This window comes from Caretta caretta, chromosome 14, assembly GCF_965140235.1.
Source record: "Caretta caretta isolate rCarCar2 chromosome 14, rCarCar1.hap1, whole genome shotgun sequence".
NCBI classification, from domain to species: Eukaryota; Metazoa; Chordata; order Testudines; family Cheloniidae; genus Caretta; species Caretta caretta.
The window spans coordinates 36751161-36773817 of NC_134219.1; the positions used below are offsets into that span (position 1 = coordinate 36751161).

A 22657-nucleotide genomic window follows, 5' to 3' on the forward strand; every position below is an offset into this window, starting at 1 on the left:
AAGCGTGGAATTTGGGGAAAACAACACCAATGGTGTATTTTTGTTTGTACTTGGCTTCAGCTACACATTAAGATCAATTTTATTGTCCAATGCTCCAGTACAGAGAATGTGTTGGGGACAAATTAGGATTTCAGGAGATGGAGGAAGTTACTTGTGGGGCAGCTGTTTTAGATTTGATTCAGACTAATAGAGAGGAACTGGTTAAGAATCTGAAGATGGAAATCTAAGTTAATTTAATTTTACAGCTGCTGGAAATGTATCATATGAAAAATGATTCATGGAAAAATTGATTTTAATGGAATATTTTTATTTCTATAAAAATCACTTTTAATGAAAATCTGAGTACTGATTTTTCCCCCAAAACTGAAATATTTTGGAAATAGCAGAAAAATTATTATTTGTGGGGCTTCTTTTTTGTTTTTGTTAGTTTTTGCTTGCCTTTTAGTCAATACAATGGAAAGTTTCAATGAGAATTTTTGGAAAAAATGAAATCTGTGCATTTTAAAAAAATCAAAGAAAAATGCCATTTTGTATCCAGTATTAGTTCATTTTATTTCTGCACTGCAGAATTTTTATCTTGCAAAGCCTTCACTTATGTTAGATGGAAGATTCTAGCAGTCAAATGACTTTTTCTGTTACTCCTCCATAGTCCAAAATACTTGACTTGGTGGCATGGAATTTGGATGGGACTGATGCCAAACCCACACTGCATGGATTTAGTGGGAGGGGCTGGTTAATGAGAGACTCACGGTGTATGGTTATGAAGAAGACTGGAGAGGGAGAACATAGGGAGACTGCGAGAGCTGCAATGTATTTAGTGTGCTGGTATCTTGTTCTTTGTCAAAATTCTGATTTGTCCCTCGCAATGTCATAGAACTGAACATCCGATGCTTGCTGGAGATCAGGGCATTTATGAGGATTAGCTGCTTGAGGTTCACTTCAGATGAGCAAAATAATGTTGGTAGTTTGGAGAAAGCAATTTTAAGAATTACTGAGCCGTACATCAGCCCCCACAACTGGGTGGAGCTGAGCATGATTTGAAACAAATGTTAGGGGTTTTGATTGATCAAAGACTACTGCTGGGTGCGCAGGGGGAAGCCATCACCATGATACAAATTTCTTTCCATCTTTGGTGAGCATTCCCACTTGCCTGCAAATTAATTTCAAATCCATCAGTAAAGCCCAAATGAATGTATAACATACGTCCCAAGTACATTAAAAGTTGTTATAAGGGAGAAAAATTGTTCTCTTTAACCGCTGAGGATAGAACAAATAGCAATGGTCTTAAATTGCAGCAAGGGCCGTTTAGGTGGGATGTTAGGACAAACTTCCTAACTGTCAAGGTGGTTAAGCACTGGAATAAATGGCCTAGGGAGGTTGCAAAATCTCCATCACTGGAGATTTTTAAGAGCAGGTTAGACAAACATCTGTCAGGGATGGTCTAGATAATACTTAGGTTATGTCTACAGTACAAAATTAGGTCAAATTTATAGAAGTCGAGTTTTTAGAAATCGATTTTATACAGACGATTGTGTGTGTCCCCACTTAAGACCATTAAGTCGGTGGAGTGCGTCCACAGTACTGAGGCTAGAGTTGACTTCCGGAGCATTGCACTGTGGGTAGCTATCCCAAAACATTGTCGCGGGTGGTTCTGGGTACATGTCGACAGGCCCCCACTCCCTCCCTCCCTCCATGAAAGCAACAGCCGACAATCGTTTTGCGCCTTTTTCCGTGTGGGCACCATATTGCTGTCAGCATTGTCATCCACCCGCTGCTTCTGCTGCCACTCTGCTCTCCTGCTCACGCCATACCACGGCAAGCATGGAGCCCGCTCAGATCACCATGGCAGTTATGACCGTAATGCTGCGCATTATCCAGCAGTATATGCAGAACCAGAGCCAGAACCTGCAAAAGCAGGCAAGTAGGCAACGGCAGCGCGGTGAGGAGAGTGATGAGGACATGGACACAGACTTCTCTCACAGTACGGGCCCCAGCAATGTGGACATCATGGTGCTAATGGGGCAAGTTCATGCTGTGGAACGCCAATTCTGGGCCCGGGAAACAAGCACAGACTGGTGGGATGGCATAGTGTTGCAGGTCTGGGACAATTCCCAATGGCTGTGAAACTTTTGCATGCATAAGGGCACTTTCATGGAACTTTGTGACTTGCTTTCCCCTGCCCTGAAGAGCCAGAATAACAAGATGAGAGCAGCCTTCAAGTTCACAAGCCAGTGGTGATAGCCCTGTGGAAGCTTGCAACGCCAGAGAGCTACTGGTCAGTCAGGAATCAATTTGGAGTGGGCAAATCTTCTGTGGGGGCTGCTGTGATGCAAGTAGCCAACACGATCACTGAGCTCCTGCTATCAAGGGTAGTGACTCTGGGAAATGTGCAGGTCATAGTGGATGGCTTTGCTGCAATGGGATTCCCTAACTGTGGTGGGGCGGTAGATGGAACCCATATCTCTATCTTGGCACCGGAGCACCAAGGCAGTGAGTACATAAACCGAAAGGGGTACTTTTCAGTGGTGCTGCAAGCACTCGTGGATCAATGTGGGATGACCGGGAAAGGTACATGACGCTCGCATCTTCAGGAACTCTGGTCTGTTTCAACAGCTGCAGCAAGGGACTTTCTTCCCAGACCAGCAAATAACAGTTGGGGATATTGAAATGCCTATAGTTAGCCGTGGGGACCCAGCCTACCCCTTAATGTCATGGCTCATGAAGCCATACACAGGCAGCCTGGACAGTAGTCAGGAGCTGTTCAACTACAGGCTGAGCAAGTGCAGAATGGTGGTAGAATGCGCATTTGGATGTTTAAAAGCACGCTGGTGCAGTTTACTGACTCGGTTAGACCTCAACAAAACCAATATTCCCACTGTTATTACTGCTTGCTGTGCGCTCCACAATATCTGTGAGAGTAAGGGGGAGACGTTTGTGGTGGGGTGGGAGATTGAGGCAAATTGCCTGGCTGCTGGTTACGTGCAGCCAGACACCAGGGCAGTTAGAAGAGCACAGGAGGGCGCAGTGCGCATCAGAGAAGCTTTGACAACCAGTTTCATGACTGGCCAGGCTACGGTGTGAAAGTTCTGTTTGTTTCTCCTTGATGAAAACCTCTGCTCCTTGGTTCACTCTACTTCCGTGTAAGCTAACCACCCTCCCCTCCTCCCTTCAATCACCGCTTGCAGAGGCAATGAAGTCATTGTTGCTTCAAATTCATGCATTCTTTATTAATTCATCACACAAATAGGGGGATAACTGCCAAGGTAACCTGGGAGGGGTGGGGGAGGAGGGAAAGACAAGGCCACACTGCACTTTAAAACTTATTGAATGCCAGCTTTCTGTTGCTTGGGCAGTCCTCTGGGGTGGAGTGGTTGGGTGTCTGGAGGGCCCGCCCCCCAGCATTCTTGGGTATCTGAGTGAGGAGGCTATGGAACTTGGGGAGGAGGGCGGTTGGTTACACAGGGGCTGTAGCGGCGGTCTGTGCTCATGCTGCCTCAACCATATGCCGGAGCGTATCAGTTTGATCTTTCAGTAGCCTCAGCATTGACTCCTGCCTTCTGTCAGCAAGCTGACACCACCTATCATCTTCAACCCATCACTTATTATCTTCATCCCGCCACCTGTCCTCGTGTTCATACTGTGCTTTCCTGGACTCTAACATTGTCTGCCTCCAAGCATTCTGCTGGGCTCTTTCAGTGTGGGAGGACTGCATGAGTTTAGAGAGCATTTCATCGCAAGTGCGTTTTTTTTGCCTTCTAATCTTCACTAGACTCTGGGAAGGAGATGATAACATAAGCGTTGAAACATTTGCAGCTGCAGGAGGAAAAAAGAGGGAGAGTAGTAGTTAAAAAGACACATTTTAGAGAACAATGGATCGACTCTTTCAGGGTGAACCTTGCTATTAACATTACATAGCACATGTGCATTCAGTACAAGGTCGCATTTTGCCTCTTGTATTGAGGGTCTGCCAGTTTGGTGTGAGAGATCACACATGCAGGGCTGGCAGGCAACAGAATTCGGCTTGCAGGCAGCCATGGTAAGCCATAGTCTTTTGTCTTCTTTAAACTTCATAACATGTGGGAATGGTTTCAAACAGCAGCACCCTCATTTTCCATACCAAACAGCTGTTGGGTTGGCCATTTAACATGGGTTGGCAATTTAAAAGGAGGGGCTGTGGTTTTTGGGTTAATGTGCAGCACAATCCCAACTAACTACCCCCCCCAAAAAAAAATTCTCTGGGATGATCGCTTCACCCCTCCCCCCACCACGTGGCTAACAGCGGGGAAGATTTCTGTTCAGCCACAAGCAAACAGCCCAGCGGGAACGGCCACCTCTGAATGTCCCCTTAATAAAATTACCCTGTTTCAACCAGATGACCATGAATGATATCTCTCTCCAGAGGATAACACAAAGAGATAAAGAACGGATGTTGCTTGAATGCCAGCAAAGACCGGGACCATACACTCCCATGCTTTGTTATGCAATAACTCCAGACTACGTGCTACTGGCCTGGCGTGGTAAAGTGTCCTACCATGGAGGACGGAATAAGGCTGCCCTCCCCAGAAACCTTTTGCAAAGGCTTTGGGAGTACATCCAGGAGAGCTTTATGGAGATGTCCCTGGAGGATTTCCACTCCATTCCCAGACATGTTAACAGACTTTTCCAGTAGCTGTACTGGCTGCAAATTAATCATTAAACACGCTTGCTTTTAACATGTATTATATTTACAAAGGTACACTAACCAGAGGTCCCTTCTCCACCTGGTGGGTCTGGGAGCCCGCCTTGGGTGGGTTTGGGGGGTACTGGCTCCAGGTCCAGGGTGAGAAACAGTTCCTGGTTCTCAGGGAAAATGGTTTCTCCACTTGCTTGCTTCAACCTCCTCCTCCTCATCATCATCTTCCTCTTCCCCAAAATGAGCATCCCTGTTGTGTGATAATCCATTGACAGAGTCAAAGCACAGGGATGGGGTAGTGGTGGCTGCACCCCTAGAACGGCATGCAGCTCATCATAGAAGCGGCATGTCTGGGGCTCTGACCCCGAGCAGTCATTTGCCTCTCTGTTTTCTTGGTAGGCTTTCCTGAGCTCCTTAAGTTTCACGTGGCACGGCTGTGGGTTCCTGTTATAGCCTCTGTGCTTCACAGTGGAGCACTCTGGGATAGCTCCCGGAGGCCAATACCATAGAATTGTGACTACACTACCCCAAATTTGACCCGGAAAGGTCAATTTCAGCGCTAATCCCCTCATTAGGGGAGGAGTACAGAAATCGATTTTAAGAGCCCTTTAAGTCAAAGTAAATGGCTTCATTGTATGGATGGGTACAGGATTAAATCGATCTAATGCTGCTAAATTCGACCTAAACTTGTAGTGTAGACCAGGGCTCCGTCCTGCCTTGAGTGCAGGGGACTGGACTAAAAGACCTCTCACGGTCCCTTCCAATCCTACACGTCTATGATTCCTCCAGGAGCTCTGTGCAGTGTAGAGTGTTCCACACCCTTCTCAACACAGCTGTAGTTTTCAGGAACTGACCCTGGAGCATGGAACTCATGTGTTGCGTAGGACCTTTTCTGACCCAGGATGAATTCCACCCTAAATTGTTCTCATGCCCCCAGATGAGCTTTGGAAGTGATTATCCTTCCTAACCTGTTGCTAGATGTACCCTTTGCAAATTAATCTCTGTTTGGCATGTAGCTCCATGGAAATTAACCTACAGAGAGTATTTCCTGTTCTGTAGTTTAATTGCAAAAACAGCGGGTGTGGCACTCCTATCTCCAGCCCACGCATCCCTTTGGAAATCTTAGCGTATCATCTACAGAACATGCAAAAGATGTAGATAATTACAGAGGAAGAAGAACATAGTAATTATTGAGAGCATCAATGCCTTCAATTTACACCTTCCTGGTTTCACCTATGAAAATGCATTACATAAACATGTTTCTGGTTGTGGTGATCAAAAGCAATTTCTGATTTCAAAGGATGGGATGGGTGTTGCACTCAGGTTACTTTCAGAGATTCTGAAATATATGGCTTTGGCCTCAGATAGAGTTGGGAATTTAAAGGGCAGACAATACTGGATTTTAGGGGAAAAATAGTGTCTTATTCTTCCATACCAGGAAAAATTACACTTTGTACTTTTAAAATTATTTTTCATTTCTCCAGAAAGGTTCTTGGAATTTGGATTTCTCCCCCCAACCTACAAGGCTTTGTTTACAGTACAGTTACTACCATGTTGGGAACAAAGTTAGAATACGTTTGTTCCCAGATCTGTTTGTACACAGGTCCATTTTGTACTAGAAATGGGACCCAAACTATGTCCTCAAACTTGAAACATAGGCCTCCATATCATTAGAGGCTTAGTTTTGGGGCTGAATCAAAGCTTGGATTGAGTGTAGCTTGGTCAGGTGTGTGAGAAAAAGTAGCTTTTTGCCTCCATGATCTGGGGGCTCTCTGTCTGCCAGACCGGTCACTGGTGAAAATTAAAGGAGGCTCAGAGATGCTCTACTTTGTCAAAGAAAACATAGAACAGTAGGGCTGAAGGGGATCTCAAGAGGTTATCTAGTCCATCCTCCTGTGCTGAGGCAAGAACAAATAAACCTAGACCATCCCTGACAGGTGTTTGTCTAACTTGTTCTTAAAAACCTCCAATGATGGAGATTCCACATAGATAACCTGTTCCAGTGCTTAACTATCCCTACAGTTACACATTTTCCCCAAATATCTAAGCTAAATCTCAGTTGCTGCAAATTAAGCTAATTACTTCTTGTCCTTCCCTTGGTGGAGGTGGAGAACAATGGCCATCATCCCCTTGATAACAATCTTTTACATATTTGAAGATGGTTATCATGTCCCCCTTCAGCCTTCTGTTCTCCAGACTAAAGATGCCCAATTCCTTCAACCTTTCCTCTTAGCTAGTCAACCAGTGGAATTCCTTGCCAGAGGATGTTGTGAAGGCCAAGACTATAACAGGGTTCAAAAAAGAACTAGATAAGTTCATGGAGGATAGGTCCATCAATGGCTATTAGCCAGGATGGACAGGGATGATGTCCCTAGCCTCTATTTGCCAGGATCTGGGAATGGGCGACAAGGGATGGATCACTTGGTGATTGCCCTGTTCTGTTCATTCCCTCTGGGGCACCTGGCATTGGCCACTGTCGGAAGACAGGATACTGGGCTAGATGTACCTTTGGTCTGACCCAGTCTGACCATTCTTATGTTCTTAGCTCATGTTTCCTAAATCTCTTATCATTGTTATTGCTCTCCTTTGGACTGTAGTACCTCAGACTGGACATAGTATTCCAGATGAGGCCACAGAGCCAAGTAGAACAGAGGAGTTGCCTCCCTTGTCACACATATAACACTCCAGTTAATGACATTTGCCTTTTTATAACAGCATCACATTCTTAAAGTTACCCCCCTTTTTACCAAGCAATGCTACCTACATTAGCATGGGAAGGAAGGGTGGTGTGGGTGCTGCTAAGGTTGCTCTGAACCATACAATAGAATTTAGATGGTTAAATTGATCTTTTAAAGCTCTAAATGGATTGCGAATTGATTATGTGATGAACCATGTGGTTCTCCTTCTGACACTTCCAGAGTTGTGCTCAACAGAAGAGGCAGCACCTTCACATTCAATGAGGGGAGAATCATGGAAAAAACAAAAATTTATCTTGACTAATGGAAAGAAACAACATAACTGAGTTTTTGAATGACATAAAGCAGACTCTGGTTAGGTCCCTCAATTCAGCTCATGAGTCCAAATCTTGAAGACCTCATTTAGAGTCACATTTTCCACAATAAGAAAAGGAGTACTTGTGGCACCTTAGAGACTAACCAATTTATTTGAGCATAAGCTTTCGTGAGCTACAGCTCACTTCATCAGATGCATACTGTGGAAAGTGTAGAAGATCTTTTTATACATACAAAGCATGAAAAAATACCTCCCCCCACCCCACTCTCCTGCTGGTAATAGCTTATTTAAAGTGATCACTCTCCTTACAATGTGTATGATAATCAAGGTGGGCCATTTCCAGCACAAATCCAGGGTTTAACAAGAACGTCTGGGGGTGGGGGGTAGGAAAAAACAAGGGGAAATAGGTTATCTTGCATAATGACTTAGCCACTCCCAGTCTCTATTCAAGCCTAAGTTAATTGTATCCAATTTGCAAATGAATTCCAATTCAGCAGTCTCTCGCTGGAGTCTGGATTTGAAGTTTTTCTGTTGTAATATCACAACATTCATGTCTGTAATCGCGTGACCAGAGAGATTGAAGTGTTCTCCGACTGGTTTATGAATGTTATAATTCTTGACATCTGATTTGTATCCATTTATTCTTTTACATAGAGACTGTTAGTCTCTAAGGTGCCACAAGTACTCCTTTTCTTTTTGCAAATACAGACTAACATGGCTGTTACTCTGAAAATTGTCCACAGTACAAGATTTTTTCCTGCACCATTCCCTCGGAGAATGGCCAGCCCCCAGATTGTTATATCCCTGTGGTACACACAGATCTAAGTGTATCTGAGAGGGTGGGGCCAGGACCCTTAATGGTAGATTGTGGTTTGAATAGTCCATGTGATATTTTACAGTTTACAAGACAACTGTGAGGATCTGAGTATTCTCTTCGCTGCTTTCAGTTTATATGCGCACTGCATTTGATCATAATAAAATTCCTTGTTTGTTAATATAGCTGAGCTCCACAGCTGAGACTCTTAGCCTCTCCCTAGAGCTCAGATGGATCATATCAGTGACATTATTGAGCTCTGTGGTCTAAGAGAATGAGTTTGCTTCACCATTTGTATCATCTGTTTTCTTTCCATCTCTTTCTCTCTAGTACTCCTCCAGACCTTCCTCCTGGTGTTAGTCCCAAGTTTACAGATTCTCCCTGGCATAGAGACGAAGTGGGAAGAATGCTTCATTGACCCAGACTATGAAGAACTGGTGGCTATTGCCAGAAATGGACTGGAAAACGGGTGTCGTTCAAAGAAGGTGGTGATTGTTGGGGCAGGAATCAGTGGACTCACAGCTGCCAAACTGTTGAAAGATGCTGGTTGTAAGGTAATTCCACGGGCGGCATGTAATGGAGGCTGTGGGAAGCTAAGACTCCCCAAACCTTGCATCACTGGGCGGGGGGGGGGGACGGGACGGGATGGGCAGTGGTAGATTCCCACACGGGTCCACAGGGCCCATGCCCAGGGGCCCCCAAACAATTTAGGGCCCCTGGAAAAATTTCCCCCACCACGACCCCAGGGCTGGAGAGGCTCTTGCTCCCCGCTGCGGCACAAGTTTTTTTGGTCTCAGGGTCACAGTGGGGGTGGGGGGGGGAAAGGAACGAGTGGCTGTGGGCCCTTGGGGGGAAGATGCAGAGTGGGGGTGGGGCTGCAGGGGAAGGCGCAGTCCTGGCTGGGGCTGAGAGCTTGACCCTGGCTGGGGCTGAGCTCTCAGCTGCCCCCGGCTGTTGGTGGGAGAGGCTGAGCTTTCAGCCCCCTGCCCTGGCCAGGGCCACAGGGGCAAGGGGGGGGGGGGGCTGAAAGCAGTGACTGGGGGAGTGGCCTCAACCAGAAAAGGTGGGGCAGGGGGCCAGCCTCCCCAAGGGGAAGCTTCACCCACTGCTCACGGGTAATTCTATTAACTGAGAGGAGCCAGAGACAGGCCAGGGAGTCAGTGCTCCCTTGAAATGGTCTTATTACTTCTTTTTCATAGAATAGACAATGCTGAAGAATAAAACAAGGTGAACTTAAGTAAACTAACTGTGAAAGGAAGGAAGCAAGAAAGCATAGTGCAGTATATTATTATTGCCATTTCCAGGAAAACAAAGTTAATTAACTTAAAGTTAAGGCTGCCACAGTATTAATAATATTACCATAAGAAAACTTAAATACCAAAAATGTTGCAGTTAAAAAAATCCCAATCGCTACATTTAATGGAAGTGGTGATTAGTTAAGGGAATATTCTCAAAGGTTCATGTCTTTCTAACAAAATTCTATACATGTGAAAATTCATATTAACTATCTCACAACAACCTTAACTTTGACCTTTGCTCTTTTTCTTTGTTTTGTTTTATATTGTTTTTCCATTGAAGGTGCTACTCTCTTGGCTTGCCTGTGGGCCTTGAGAAAGACTGGAATCCATTATCCCTACCCATAGCCCATATATCCGCTACTCCCCCCTCTCAGTATCACCCAAGAAATACAGCCCCCAGAGCTGCAAAGTCAACAGAGATCGCTTGGGCACTTATATTAGAAGGGCTTAGTTGTTGCATTAAAGACTCTCTCACTGAAAACCGATTTTCTGTAATACATGGGAAAGGATAACATCTTCCATATTAGAATCTGTTTCTTGAGATTCCCAATTCAGGAATATATCTCTATTCAGGAAGAATGCTTGAGTACATTCTTAACTTTAAGCACATCTTTCAGTCCCATGGAGTTCAGATTCATCTTAAGGACATATTTACATGGGTTCCCAAATCAAGGACAGAGCGCGTCCATACATTGACCAAAATTACTTTTATAAAATAAGCGTGTTCCTTGTGTGGTGACCGTTTGCAATAGAAATGACAAACAAACAAATAAATCTATCGTTATCGTTCAAGAGAGAAATATACAGTAGAGGTTTTCAAACTTTTCGTATTTGTGACCCCTTTCGCACATCAAGACTCTGAGTGTGAGCTCCCCCTTATAAATAAAAAATGGGGGGTTAATTTAATTTAATGGGACTTGGGGCTGTCGGCCCCACAGAGCTGACAGCTTGCAACCTCCATGTAACCATCTTGCGACCCCCTGAGGCAGCTAGTGACCTGGCCATTGGGGGAGGCTACCCCTAGCCCCTCCCCTTCTGTCCAAGGCCCTGCCCCTCTCCTTTTGTGCTGCTCCCCAGCAGGAGCCCAGAGCACCCCCACCGCAGCCCCGGGGCGGCCAGGTGATGCAGCAGCACCCTCAGCCCCAAAGCATTGGACAGCGCAGTCTGAGCAACGGGCAGCCAGGTCAGCCCCAGCACCAGCTGCTCCAAGCCCCCGTGGCAGGCCAGAGAACCTCAGTCCCAGTCAGCGTGGGCTGGGGCAGAGCACTGGGAACTGCAAGAGGGGGACTGGAGGTGGATGGTGGGTGGGACCACACCAGCTGTTTGGGGAGGCACAGCCTTCCCCAGCCTATGATACCCGCTGCCAGTATGTATGACCCCCAGTTTGAGAACCACTGATACAGTCACCAGGTACTGGCAAGGGATTGAAAATCATAATTTGTGTTTTGTTCCCAGGTTCTCATTCTGGAAGCCAGTCACCGCTTGGGAGGACGCATCGTGACCCACAGAGAACAAGATTGGTATGTGGAGTTGGGAGCCATGCGGTTGCCAGCACATCACAGGTAGTATTCTGTTATCCCTCCTCAGCCACCAATCTTGTTCAGAATAGGGGAAGCCCTATTTTTAAAACTTTTTATGATAATTCCTGAGGGTGGCGGGACTCATTAAAGGCTCAAATTTGAATAGGTTAAAATGCTCCTTTACTCCATGACATCAAGTTGTCAGTCCGTGTGCAGAGGGGAAAGAAATCTCCATGGAGTTGTCACTTTTCCTGCATAGGTGGGCTGAGAGTAGGTGGTCAGAAGTCGCTCAACCAGCCTAAAAGACACAGGGTTTAGGGCTGACCCAGATTAATTCCCCACCCCATCCCCGCAGCAAATGGGGAACTGGATATTAGAGTCATAATTAGGTCCCAGGTATGTTCTTGGACTATGCAACTACACCACAATGGAGAGGTAAAGTGAAGTTACGACTGGGAGCATGTATCAGTAAATGAAGGGCAAAACTCCACCTAGAACACTTCAGTCAGCAAAACAACACCAGTTTATAATCCAGGAAATCAACAGTTAAGGTTGAGCTTACAAAACCCCCCACATATTGGAAGGTTTGGACCTTATCATATAAAATACCAAGCTGCCACTGCTCTGGCCCCATGGAAAGCCCAGAATTGCCACCTTCCAGCCATGATTCCTTTCATACCTTCTTTGTAAAATGTGCTATTTTTGTATTATGGATTTTTTCAAAGGGCTTTCTGAATATTTATTAGTTGGCACTAGTCAGGGTTTCAGACTGTCGGGGACTCAAGACCGACCAGCTGGTAACCACGTAGGTCCAATTTTCTGGGCCCATATTGCTTATTGAAAGAAATGGGACTCAGGATAAGTTTTATAATTAAACAGCAAAAAACTTGTGAACACAGCATTGACGTTGCCCTGTGATTGCTCTTGCCCTCCCAAAACATTGAGTTCCGCAAAACTCAAACCATCTGGAAACCAGAAAATATTCAAAGTAAATGCCCACGGAAACTTAACTCAGCCCTGATAGAGCTGGCAGTACTTACTGGGCAGTACCTACACACACGCCAGCTGCATTCACTGTGTTAGGTGGAGCTGTATTGTAATGGTGGAGGAATATGTTGGAGCAGGTTGGAAAAGCGGTGATTGCGACCTGAGGAGCAGGCCCATCCTTAGGTAGATGCAGAATAAGCAGCTGCGTAGGGCACCACAAAATTTGGGGCACCAAATTTTGGGGCACCAAATTGCCTCAAATTTTATGGACCCTTCCTCCAAACCCCCTCCCCCAAGTGACATGACTGAGGCAGGGGGAGGGGAGCAGGCTGGGCCCAGGTTGTTCCGCTTCCTGCTCCCAGTGCCAGGCCCCCCGCTAATCCCCTGGGCTGCTCTCGGCTTGTGAGGCCCCACAAAGTGGCCCCCCGCAGCTCCTGCCTCTGCGGCCCCACTGGCCTTGAGTGCAGCCCAGACCCTCTGCTGGGGTGGGGGCGGGGGGCAGGGTGGGGAAACAGGTGCTCGGGCTTCTTTGGGCACCATAATTGGTAGGGACGGCCCTGCTGAGGAGGCCTGGGGATTCATTTCAGGAGCATCATAGAGCTGTGGTTGTGATACGAGGAGATCTGGTTCTGAATCCGCCCATGTGTATTATCAGAGGAAAGAGGTGTATATGCACCTTGAAGTTCCAGACCACCTTTGAATGTTTCAAAAGGTCACGTAGCAGCTCCTGTCCCATGGGGCTGGCTGGGCTCACCTCCCTGCTCCAGACACTGCAACCTCTGGGATCCCAGTGCCACTCAGGTTTGGCCCATCTGTCATGATGACGGGAGTCTGGTTAGGCCAAATCTGAGTGAATGGCCCTGAAACCCCATGAGCCAGGTCACAACTCCACTTACACAAAAATGTTTTGACATTTCCGAAGAGACATGGTTCGGCATTTTTCATCCCAGTTTGGGATGGAAATAATGTCAAAATCTGTTATTTTGACATTTCCCACAGAATAAAATGTCCATTTGTCCAATCAGCTCTCTATATGAGTCTACTACTACCTTTAGACAGCTCCATCTGGTTCTTTAGCTCAAGTACTAGTGGGGTTTTGTTTTAAATCCACAGGACCCTAAATTCAATCTGTGCATCTATACTAACCAGGAGCATTGTTAAAGGTGCATCTGTATCATCAGCCTGTTTGTTTGTTTGTTTCCTGTTACGAATGTTAGGAATGGGCAGCTTTTGCTATCATGTCTCTTGTAATAATCAAGGAAAAGTCTGATTTTACAATTAGTAGAAGTAATGCTTGTTCATCGGTTATCCTGGAAGTCGATGGTACTGTTCAGGGAGCAGACAATGCTGGGAGAGATGGTCTAAATTTCTCAAGCAAAATGTAGTTTTCATTGGAAAAAAATGGCATTTTTCCAAATGTAAACTGTTTTGCAAATTTTCAACATTTTTTTAGTTTTGAGCAAAAATTTTCATTTCACTAAAATTTGTATTGTAAACTTATTTACAATCGTTACTGAAATGGTTACCAACGTGTTTCATTTTCTGCAAAACAGGGTTTGCAGTAAATACATTTTTTGATATTTTATATTTAAAACCTTATGAAAATGAGCCTGATGCGAATGATGCCAAATTGAAATAACTTCCGTATTTCAAAAGTTTTCACAATTAAAAAAAGCGACCAACACTAGCTGCATGATTGACTTTTGGTAAAGTGTGGGTCTGGTGTCATTATACACAAATTATTTCAGTTACATAGGTAGGATCATGGCATTTATGTTAGAGGATCATACGCAATCATATAACTTTCTTTCACATTTTTGAAATTTTCTCTTTTTTCCCCCCTCTTTCCCTTTTCTTTAGGCTTGTGCGTGAATTTATTAAAAAACTGAAACTGAAACTGAACCCATTCTATAATAGTAATGACAAGGGCTGGTATTTCGTTAACAACATCAGGGCAAGAGCTGGAGAGGTAGACCGAAACCCTGATATATTGCAATACCCCGTGCTTCCCACAGAAAGAGGAAAATCTGCCAGAGAACTTTATAATCAGACACTGGATAAGGTATGTGTGTTGTGGAAAGGATTCGTGAACTGTGGGTATGTTCTCACTAAAGAGTTAACCTGGATTCTCACTTGGGTGTTGGCCCTCAAACTTAGTGGTCTTTTCAGCCCAGACTCATTGCACATTGGACCCTGAACTTTGCTTTCACTTGCACTAGTAACCCCCCTCTGTGCAGTGAAGATGGAGGATAAAACCCATGAGTGCTGATAGGCCTCCAGTGCCTTCCCACAGTTCCCCCTGGGTGGCGATGCTCAGGAGGACAAACAAGTTCCAGGGATGAAATATAAAGTGGCTTTGCCTACTGCACCACAAAGAACCATGGAACGTGCCTTTGGAAGTCCTAGCAATACACATGGGTGAATGTAGCACCATTAAGGGGACAGCCTCTTGTCTTCGCAATGTGGCAGCTCATGCCCGTGGTAGGCTAACTAGGTGCCGATTTGTTTGGTTGTTGAAAATTTGAAGTTAACTACTGTTAGAGATTTGTTCATTTGAATAGGTGGCAGCTTCTCGCTTCTGAGAGTTTCCCTAGTTTTCTTTGTCGATTTACACACACACACAAAATTGCTAAATTACAGTTGAATGCATGAGACTTAGGGTGTGTCTACACTGCAATAAAACACCAGTGTCTGCTCACTTGGGCTCATGGGTATATAAAATTGCAGTGTAAACATTTGGGCTTGGGCTGCCCAAAATCTACACTGCAATTTTATAGCCCTGCAGCCTGAACTCCATGAGCCCAAGTCAACTGAGACGGGCCAGTTGCCGGTGTTTTATAGCAGTGTAGAAATACTCTTAAATGACAGATTTTCAAAGGTATTTACTGTCTAAAGAATGCAGAGAGGCACCTGTGGCTAGATTCACAAAGGGACATAGATGCCACCAGAGTGATACAGTGAGAATGACTCTGTAGTCTAGTGCAGTGGTTCTCAACCAGGGGTATGTGGAGGGTGACCAGATGTCTCTATTTTATAGAAACAGCCCTGATATTTGGGGCTTCGTCTTATACAGGTGCCTGTTACCCCCACCCCCTGTCCCAATTTTTCACACTTGCTATCTGGTCACCCTAGGTACATGTACTCATGGGGGTAAGCAGAGGTCTTCCAGAGGGTACATCAACTCATCTAGATATTTGCCTAGTTTTACAACAGGCTACATAAAAAGCACTAGTGAAGACAGAACAAACTAAAATTTCATACAGACTATGACTTGTTTATACAGCTCTATGTACTGCACACTGAAATGTAAGTGTAATATTTATATTCCAGTTGATTTATTTTATAATTATAGGGTAAAAATAAGAAAGTCAGCAATTTTTCAGTAATAGCATACTGTGACACTTTTGCATTTTTAGGCCTGATTTTGTAAGCAAGTTGTTTTCAAGTGAGGTGAAACTTGGGGGTATGCAAGACAAATCAGCCTCCTGCAAGGGGTACCATCAGGGTTGCTGGGACAATTTGCTGGGACCTCATGAGGTCCCTTCCAACCCTGATATTCTATGATTCTATGATTCTATGAATTTGTATAGTGGGGGTGCTGAGAGCCATTGAACCAAACTGTAAACCCTCTATATAATGGAAACCACTTCAAGCCAGGGGGTGCAGCAGCACCCACAGCACCTGTGGGTGCAGTAGTCTGGAAAGGTTAAGAGCCACTGATCTAGTGGGTAGGACATTCATGGGGGAGACCCAGAATCCAATCCCCCTGCTCCACTGATTATTTATACAAACTGGAACAGCTTTAACAGGAGAGACTAAGGGAGGCCCCCATGAGACGCTCACGGGGGAGGTGCGAGACTCTTCCTTATCAGCTAGAGGGGGAACTTGAGCCGGTGGTCTCCCACATTGTGGAAATCCACTAACCACTGGGGTACAAGCTATGAGGGCAGTGCTGCTGCTCCTTGCTAGAAATGCTGTGGGTGGGAAGAGCTCACGGCTTAGAATCCCAAGCAGAGATAGGTGCTGAACTCCCTAAAATGGGGAGTGGGAGGCTTAAGACACCTCACTCTCCTTGGTGTCTCCCATTGGCTGGCTTAGGTGGCTCCGCGTGCTGGCTTTTGTGGATTCCATTCTTCAGCGGTTAGACCGCGGTATTCGGTGTAGAGAGCTTGAGCGCATGACTCAGGCATTGTGATCCCAGCAGTTTTCCAGACAGCAGAAAGTTAGGCATTGTGATGCTGAGTATTGCAATACCTAAGTCCCATTGTGAATCTAGCCCATAATATTCAATGAGATTTAGGCTCTTAGGTGCTTTGGAAATCCATGTAGCTGACTACCTGCATCTTTAGATGTCTAAATACCTTTGAAAATCTGGCCCTTAAGTACCTAAGTCACTTCTGGAAAGGAGAGTTAGGCCCTGTCATAAATATAAAGGGAAGGGTAAACCCCTTTGAAATCCCTCCTGGCCAGGGGAAAGCTCCTCTCACCTGTAAAGGGTTAAGAAGCTAAAGGTAACCTCGCTGGCACCTGACCAAAATGACCAATTAGGAGACAAGATACTTTCAAAAGCTGGGAGGAGGGAGAGAAACAAAGGGTCTCTGTCTGTCTATATGCTGGTTTTCTGCCGGGGATAGACCAGGAATGGAGTCTTAGAACTTCTGGTAAGTAATCTAGCTAGGTATGTGTTAGATTATGATTTCTTTAAATGGCTGAGAAAAGAATTATGCTGAATAGAATAACTATTTCTGTCTGTGTATCTTTTTTGTAACTTAAGTTTTTGCCTAGAGGGATTCTCTATGTTTTGAATCTAATTACCCTGTAAGGTATCTACCATCCTGATTTTACAGAGGTGATTTCTTTACTTCTATTTACTTCAATTTCTATTAAAAGTCTTCTTGTAAGAAAACTGAATGCTTTTTCATTGTTCTCAGATCCAAGGGTTTGGGTCTGTGGTCACCTATGCAAATTGGTGAGGCTTTTTATCCAACATTTCCCAGGAAAGGGGGGGTGCAAGTGTTGGGAGGATTGTTCATTGTTCTTAAGATCCAAGGATCTGGGTCTGTAGTCACCTAGGCAAATTGGTGAGGCTTTTTACCAAACCTTGTCCAGGAAGTGGGGTGCAAGGTTTTGGGAAGTATTTTGGGGGGAAAGATGTTTCCAAACAGCTCTTCTCCACTAACCAGTATTTGTTTGGTGGTGGTAGCGGCCAATCCAAGGACAAAGGGTGGAATATTTTGTATCTTGGGGAAGTTTTGACCTAAGCTGGTAAATATAAGCGTAGGAGGTTTTTCATGCAGGTCCCCACATCTGTACCCTAGCGTTCAGAGTGGGGAAGGAACCTTGACAGGTCCTATAGTCACTTTTGAAAATTTTACATTTAGTCTATATATTTTTGTTGTTTAGACTGTCTCAGTGAAAGCAGTTCAGTCAGCTGGGGAACTGTAGGAGCCGAAAACAAGAGCACTATTAAAAAGATTTTGTTAACAGCTCTTTCACCTGGACAGTCATGTCATGTCCTAATAGATATACGTATAGGCCCTAGGATACGGCCTATAAGTACATTGTCACATACAGGGAAAATAATAAACTTTAAAGGTAAAGCCATCAGCATGAAACAAATGACTGTTTTCTTGTTTGCTCCCCAGGTGACCACAGACTGCAGTGCTCTGAAAGAGAAATATGACTCCTTTTCCACCAAGGTAATTGAAGCTGGCATTCCAGTATCTTTAAATCTAAAGGTGCCAATTTTCTAAATCTTTAATCACGTTAGCCAATGTAACTCCTTGTGGGATAGATCTTGCCAGGTGCACACAGTCCATGGTAGGAGATAATACATCAGAACCCTCCTAAAGATCCTGGCCCGGCAGAGTTGACACGCTCACTTCATGGGCCTTCCTGGGACACCTCCTATTTCCCCCTTGGGTCTTCCTGGCTCTGCTTTCTGGCAGGAGGAGGGCAGGGATGTGGACCCATGTTATCTCTGCTTCTCCCTAACCAAAACTCCAACCCATAGAAAGTGAGCGGTCTCGGTGCTCCCATACTCCCAGTGTGTGTGTCATGAAGACACGACCCTATTCCAGTCCTGTGCAACCAACTTGGCATCTCTTCTTCCCACCCCAACTCACTGTGTGATGTCCAGCTATGAGGACTTGGCTATCCTTGCAAGTTACAGCACAATAAAGGAGCCCTGGGCACACTAGCTCACTACCCGTCCACACTGGCAAGGCATGTAGAGCACTCTGACTCCGTGGCTACAGCGCTGCTGGTACTCCAAGATATTTGCTGCACCCTCGCTGGAGTACCGCAGCACCAGTGTGAACGAGGTGTTGCTTTACTGCGCTCTGATCAGCCTCGGGAAACATCCCATAATCCCCTTAAGTCAAGTGGCCACTCTTGTCATTGTTTGGAATCAGCTGTAGGAATGCGGAAATGCCCTTTGAAAGCTCCATTTCTGGCAGCCGGCTGCTTATCTGCTCCAAGACAAAGCAACCATTACTGTGAAATGCTGTGTGTGAGAGAGAGAGGTGTGGGGGGAGGGGGGTCTACTGCTGTCTGAACTTACAAGACAGCCTGCTGACATGCTCTCCGACTGCCCCAAACCCACTCTCTCTCCCCCCACATACACACAACACACTCCCTGTCACACTCTCCCCTCCCACCCCCCATTTGAAAAGCACGTTGGAGCCACTTGCATGCAGGGATAGCTGCCCACAATGCACCGCTCCCAATGCCGCTGCAAGTGCCACAAATGTGGCCATACCAGTGAGCTTGAAGCTGTCAGTGTGGACAGACTGCAGCGCTTTCCCTACTGCGCTCTCTGAAGGCTGATTTAACTCAAAGTGCTCTACATCTGCAAGTGTAGCTATGGCTTGAATCTTCGTCCACAGTTATTTCAATGAGATAACCTTCCTCTGTGGCCCTGCCCATCATTATTTTCACCCCACAGGAGATTTGGTCTGGACCATGGTTCTTTAATCAAATACAATCATATCTTGGTAGGGACACTTTGGGTGAAATCCTGGCCCCATTGAAATCAATGGCAAAGCTCTGATTGACTTCACTCGGGTCAGGCTTTAGCCCAGTGACTCAAAAGGGATGAGGGATCGGGTCTTGAATGTGAGCATCAGCCTTACTTCCAATGATTGGTAATGAGGAAGAAGACAAATCACACTGGAGGGTAGTGAATGGGTCTGACACCTCCCCTGCCTCATGGATGTTGAATAATTCCTGTGTTCATTTGAAATGAAATATCCCTTTGACTGTCATTTCTCAATGGGGATATAATATGCATGTGCCTTCCACCGTCTCTGCTCTTTCCCACCCAGGAGTATTTGATTAAAGAAGGAAATTTAAGTAGAGGAGCCATTGATATGATTGGTGACGTGATGAATGAAGATGGTCTATTCCACTTGTCATTTCTTTACTCTGTTATGGTCTTTTCCACCTTCTCTGAGAAGAGGTGAGTAGAAAAGTATCTTTATTTACTTGCTTTGTAAGAGGAAGCACAATATGTCTATGGTAGGACCTGTCTAGGTATCCATCCATTATTCAATACATCCATTTGTCTGTCAACCTCCTACTATCTCACCCATTTGTCATCCTGTCTAGCAGTACAGCTGGCTGCCTTCTCTGAAGTAGGCACTAATGGTCTGAATTGTCATAGAGGGTAGGTGTTCATTACTATAGAGCTATAGCCATGAAAGGCTGGGGACACTTTCACAGGAGATGAGCTGGGCGTTACTGAAAGTGTCCGCAGCTACTAACTGTGTGAGTTCTGATGGAATTCAATAATTAACTCCATAGTGCGAGTATGGTTTATAGGCATATTGGACCGTAGCTGTGTCGTATTTCAGGAAGCCCTTGGTCAAATGATCCCAAATCGTGGTTCACTAATTCCACCCAGCACCCCCATGAGGCACACCTAATTCCAAGGCAGTCTGAGAACCATGAGGATTTTAGAGTGTTTAGAAGAGTCAAGCTTTAAACTGAGAGTTGGCCTTAAGCTTAATTACTGCAGACCTACCATTCCGCTTTAATAAAACACTTGTACAGTCACTGGGGGCTTGATTCTCTCTCCCATTATGCAAGCTCTGCTTATTACTCCTGTGACATTCTCTCAGATAACTGTGGTCAGAGGGTGTAACTGTTTGACTATCATCTTTTCCCCACCTTTCTTTCAGTTTCGATGAGATCACGGGGGGATTCGATCAGCTTCCGCAGGCTTTCTACCAGGATATTCACGGGGGCGTTATATTTAACTCCCCGGTAGTGAAGATACTACAAGATGATCACCAAGTGAAAGTGTTTTACCGCAGGCCACACACCTCATTCCCCTTATCTGTGACGGCCGACTATGTCCTTGTCACGGCCACAGCAAAAGCCACACGGCTCATTAAATTTTCTCCACCTCTTTCTGCTGAAAAGACCCATGCCCTGCGCGCTATTCACTACGCAAGAGCCACTAAGATTTTTTTGATCTGTTCTGAAAAATTTTGGGAGAAGGATGGAATCTATAACGGGAGGTCAATCACTGATCGCCCCTCCAGAGTCATCTACTACCCCGGCCACAATTTCCCCAGTGGGGCGGGGGCGATCCTGGCTTCCTACACCTGGGTGGATGATGCTGAATTCTTCGTTCCCCTCGATGACGAAAAGTGTGTTGATGTGGTGATGGAGGACCTGGCAGAAATCCACCAGGTGCCCAAGAATTATATCCGGAAGGTTTGCAATAAACACGTGATCAAGAAATGGGGCCTGGACAAATATTCAGTGGGAGGATATGTTTCATTCACCCCGTACCAGTTTGTCGACTACTCCAAGGCTTTGTTTCAGAATGAAGGGAGGGTCCATTTTTCAGGAGAACACACAGCCCAGCCTCACGCCTGGATCGAAACTTCTATGAAATCTGCTGTGAGAGCAGCCAGGAACATCCATGGTGCTATCAATGCATTGCCTGGGCGACAGCAGAAGAAGCTGAAAGACAATGAATTGTAATTAATAGTAATAATAATTATAATAAGGGTGATTGGGGACGCATCAGTACTGACTGAGGAATTAGAAATTGCACCGCAAATCACCAGGCATCACTGGATTGTGACTTTATGTGCAGCCCTGAAGTGGGGGTGCATAAGATTCCTGCACCAGGAATAGACTGCTACACTCACACTGCTGTACTGCCTCAGTCACTGTGCTCGGCCACCAGAGGGTGAAACCCAGGTTGTGCCCAGTCCCCTAACTCCCCCATGCTCCAGGAAGGCAGTTTGTGAGCAAGTAGCCTCAGTTACTCCTAGGTGTCCTACTCCAAGGTCTGGGTAGCCCATGTAGGAGTGTAAAGGGGGTTTCTACTCCCCCCGATTTCCCTGATCAGGCACATAATCTGAATCACATTCTAACCTCCTGTCTAGGTTGCATGGAAACTGTGGTTGTTCTGCCTCCCGCTTCTGGAGCCAGCCGCAATTCCAGCACCCTTGCAGATCCTATCAACCACTCTGGCACTCCCCAAGGTGCAGAAGTGAATGGCTGCACAGAACAGTCTTCATCTCCAAATGGGTGGAGGGCGTTGAAGATCTCTGAGAAAAAAATTGTCTTGTAAGGCTCCTCCTGAGATGGGATAGATAGGTCTGCCTCAAAGACACAGGTCTTCAGGTCTGTGCCTCAAAGACACAATCTGTCCATCGGTGATATGCGGTGCATAGCAGGAAGCCATTTAGCTCATCCTGAGCCTTGATTACAGTTGTGGTCATTCCATGGTCTACTTGGATGGAAGCTGGTGTGATGTATATAGATGTTGACTATTCCTTGGATAGATTGTTAATAACTACATGCCATTGTAGTTTGCAAGGGTAAAATCCAAATCCATTTTCCTCTCAATGCCACAGGAAATTTTGCACACACCTCTGTTTACCCCAAAATCATGCCTCGCCACTTCTAACTCTAGCTAGAAAATTAAAACTATAGGAGAATATCAATCCACATCCCAAGGTATGAATCGCATTGTCTAAGGAATCCCCCAAATTTGAAATTGCTAGCTGAAGCATCCTCCTGGAAGATTGAAAAATAAGGGTAAAACCCTTATTTCCTAAACAGAGTGGCCCGTTGCATCCACTGATTGAATCAAGTCCCAGATATCTGAGTGGAAACTGCATGACTGAACTAACTAGAGAAAAAAAAACAAAAAACAAAAACCCTTGCTGTTCATCCCCAAGAAACCGAAGGATGAAGGTCTTGATACCCCCAGAATATGAACCACCTGCCTTTCACCACAAATTAAACCCAAAAAACTTGTACTCATGTCTGCCTTATGAATCTGATATACCATCTCCCTACATGTGCCTAATCTGTTTTATTCCTCCAA

The 22657-nt window shown here is 45.4% G+C and overlaps 1 protein-coding gene across 1 annotated transcript; it reads left to right on the top strand.

Annotated features, from left to right (window-relative positions):
- Positions 1 to 1959: 1959 nt before the first annotated feature.
- Positions 1960 to 21297, top strand: LOC125621481 (L-amino-acid oxidase-like). Its single transcript, XM_048818329.1, has 7 exons — positions 1960 to 1981; positions 8829 to 9052; positions 11252 to 11358; positions 14164 to 14365; positions 17949 to 18002; positions 19629 to 19762; positions 20484 to 21297. The coding sequence occupies exons 1-7, from the start codon at positions 1960 to 1962 to the stop codon at positions 21295 to 21297; spliced, it is 1557 nt and encodes a 518-aa protein (XP_048674286.1).
- The last annotated feature ends 1360 nt before the right edge of the window (positions 21298 to 22657 follow it).

Coding starts and splice junctions, on each gene's coding strand:
- LOC125621481 (XM_048818329.1), top strand. CDS start 1,960: ATGGACACAGACTTCTCTCACA. Junction 9,053..11,251: donor TGAAAGATGCTGGTTGTAAG/GTAATTCCACGG, acceptor TTTTGTTCCCAG/GTTCTCATTCTGGAAGCCAG. Junction 19,763..20,483: donor TCCACCTTCTCTGAGAAGAG/GTGAGTAGAAAA, acceptor CCTTTCTTTCAG/TTTCGATGAGATCACGGGGG.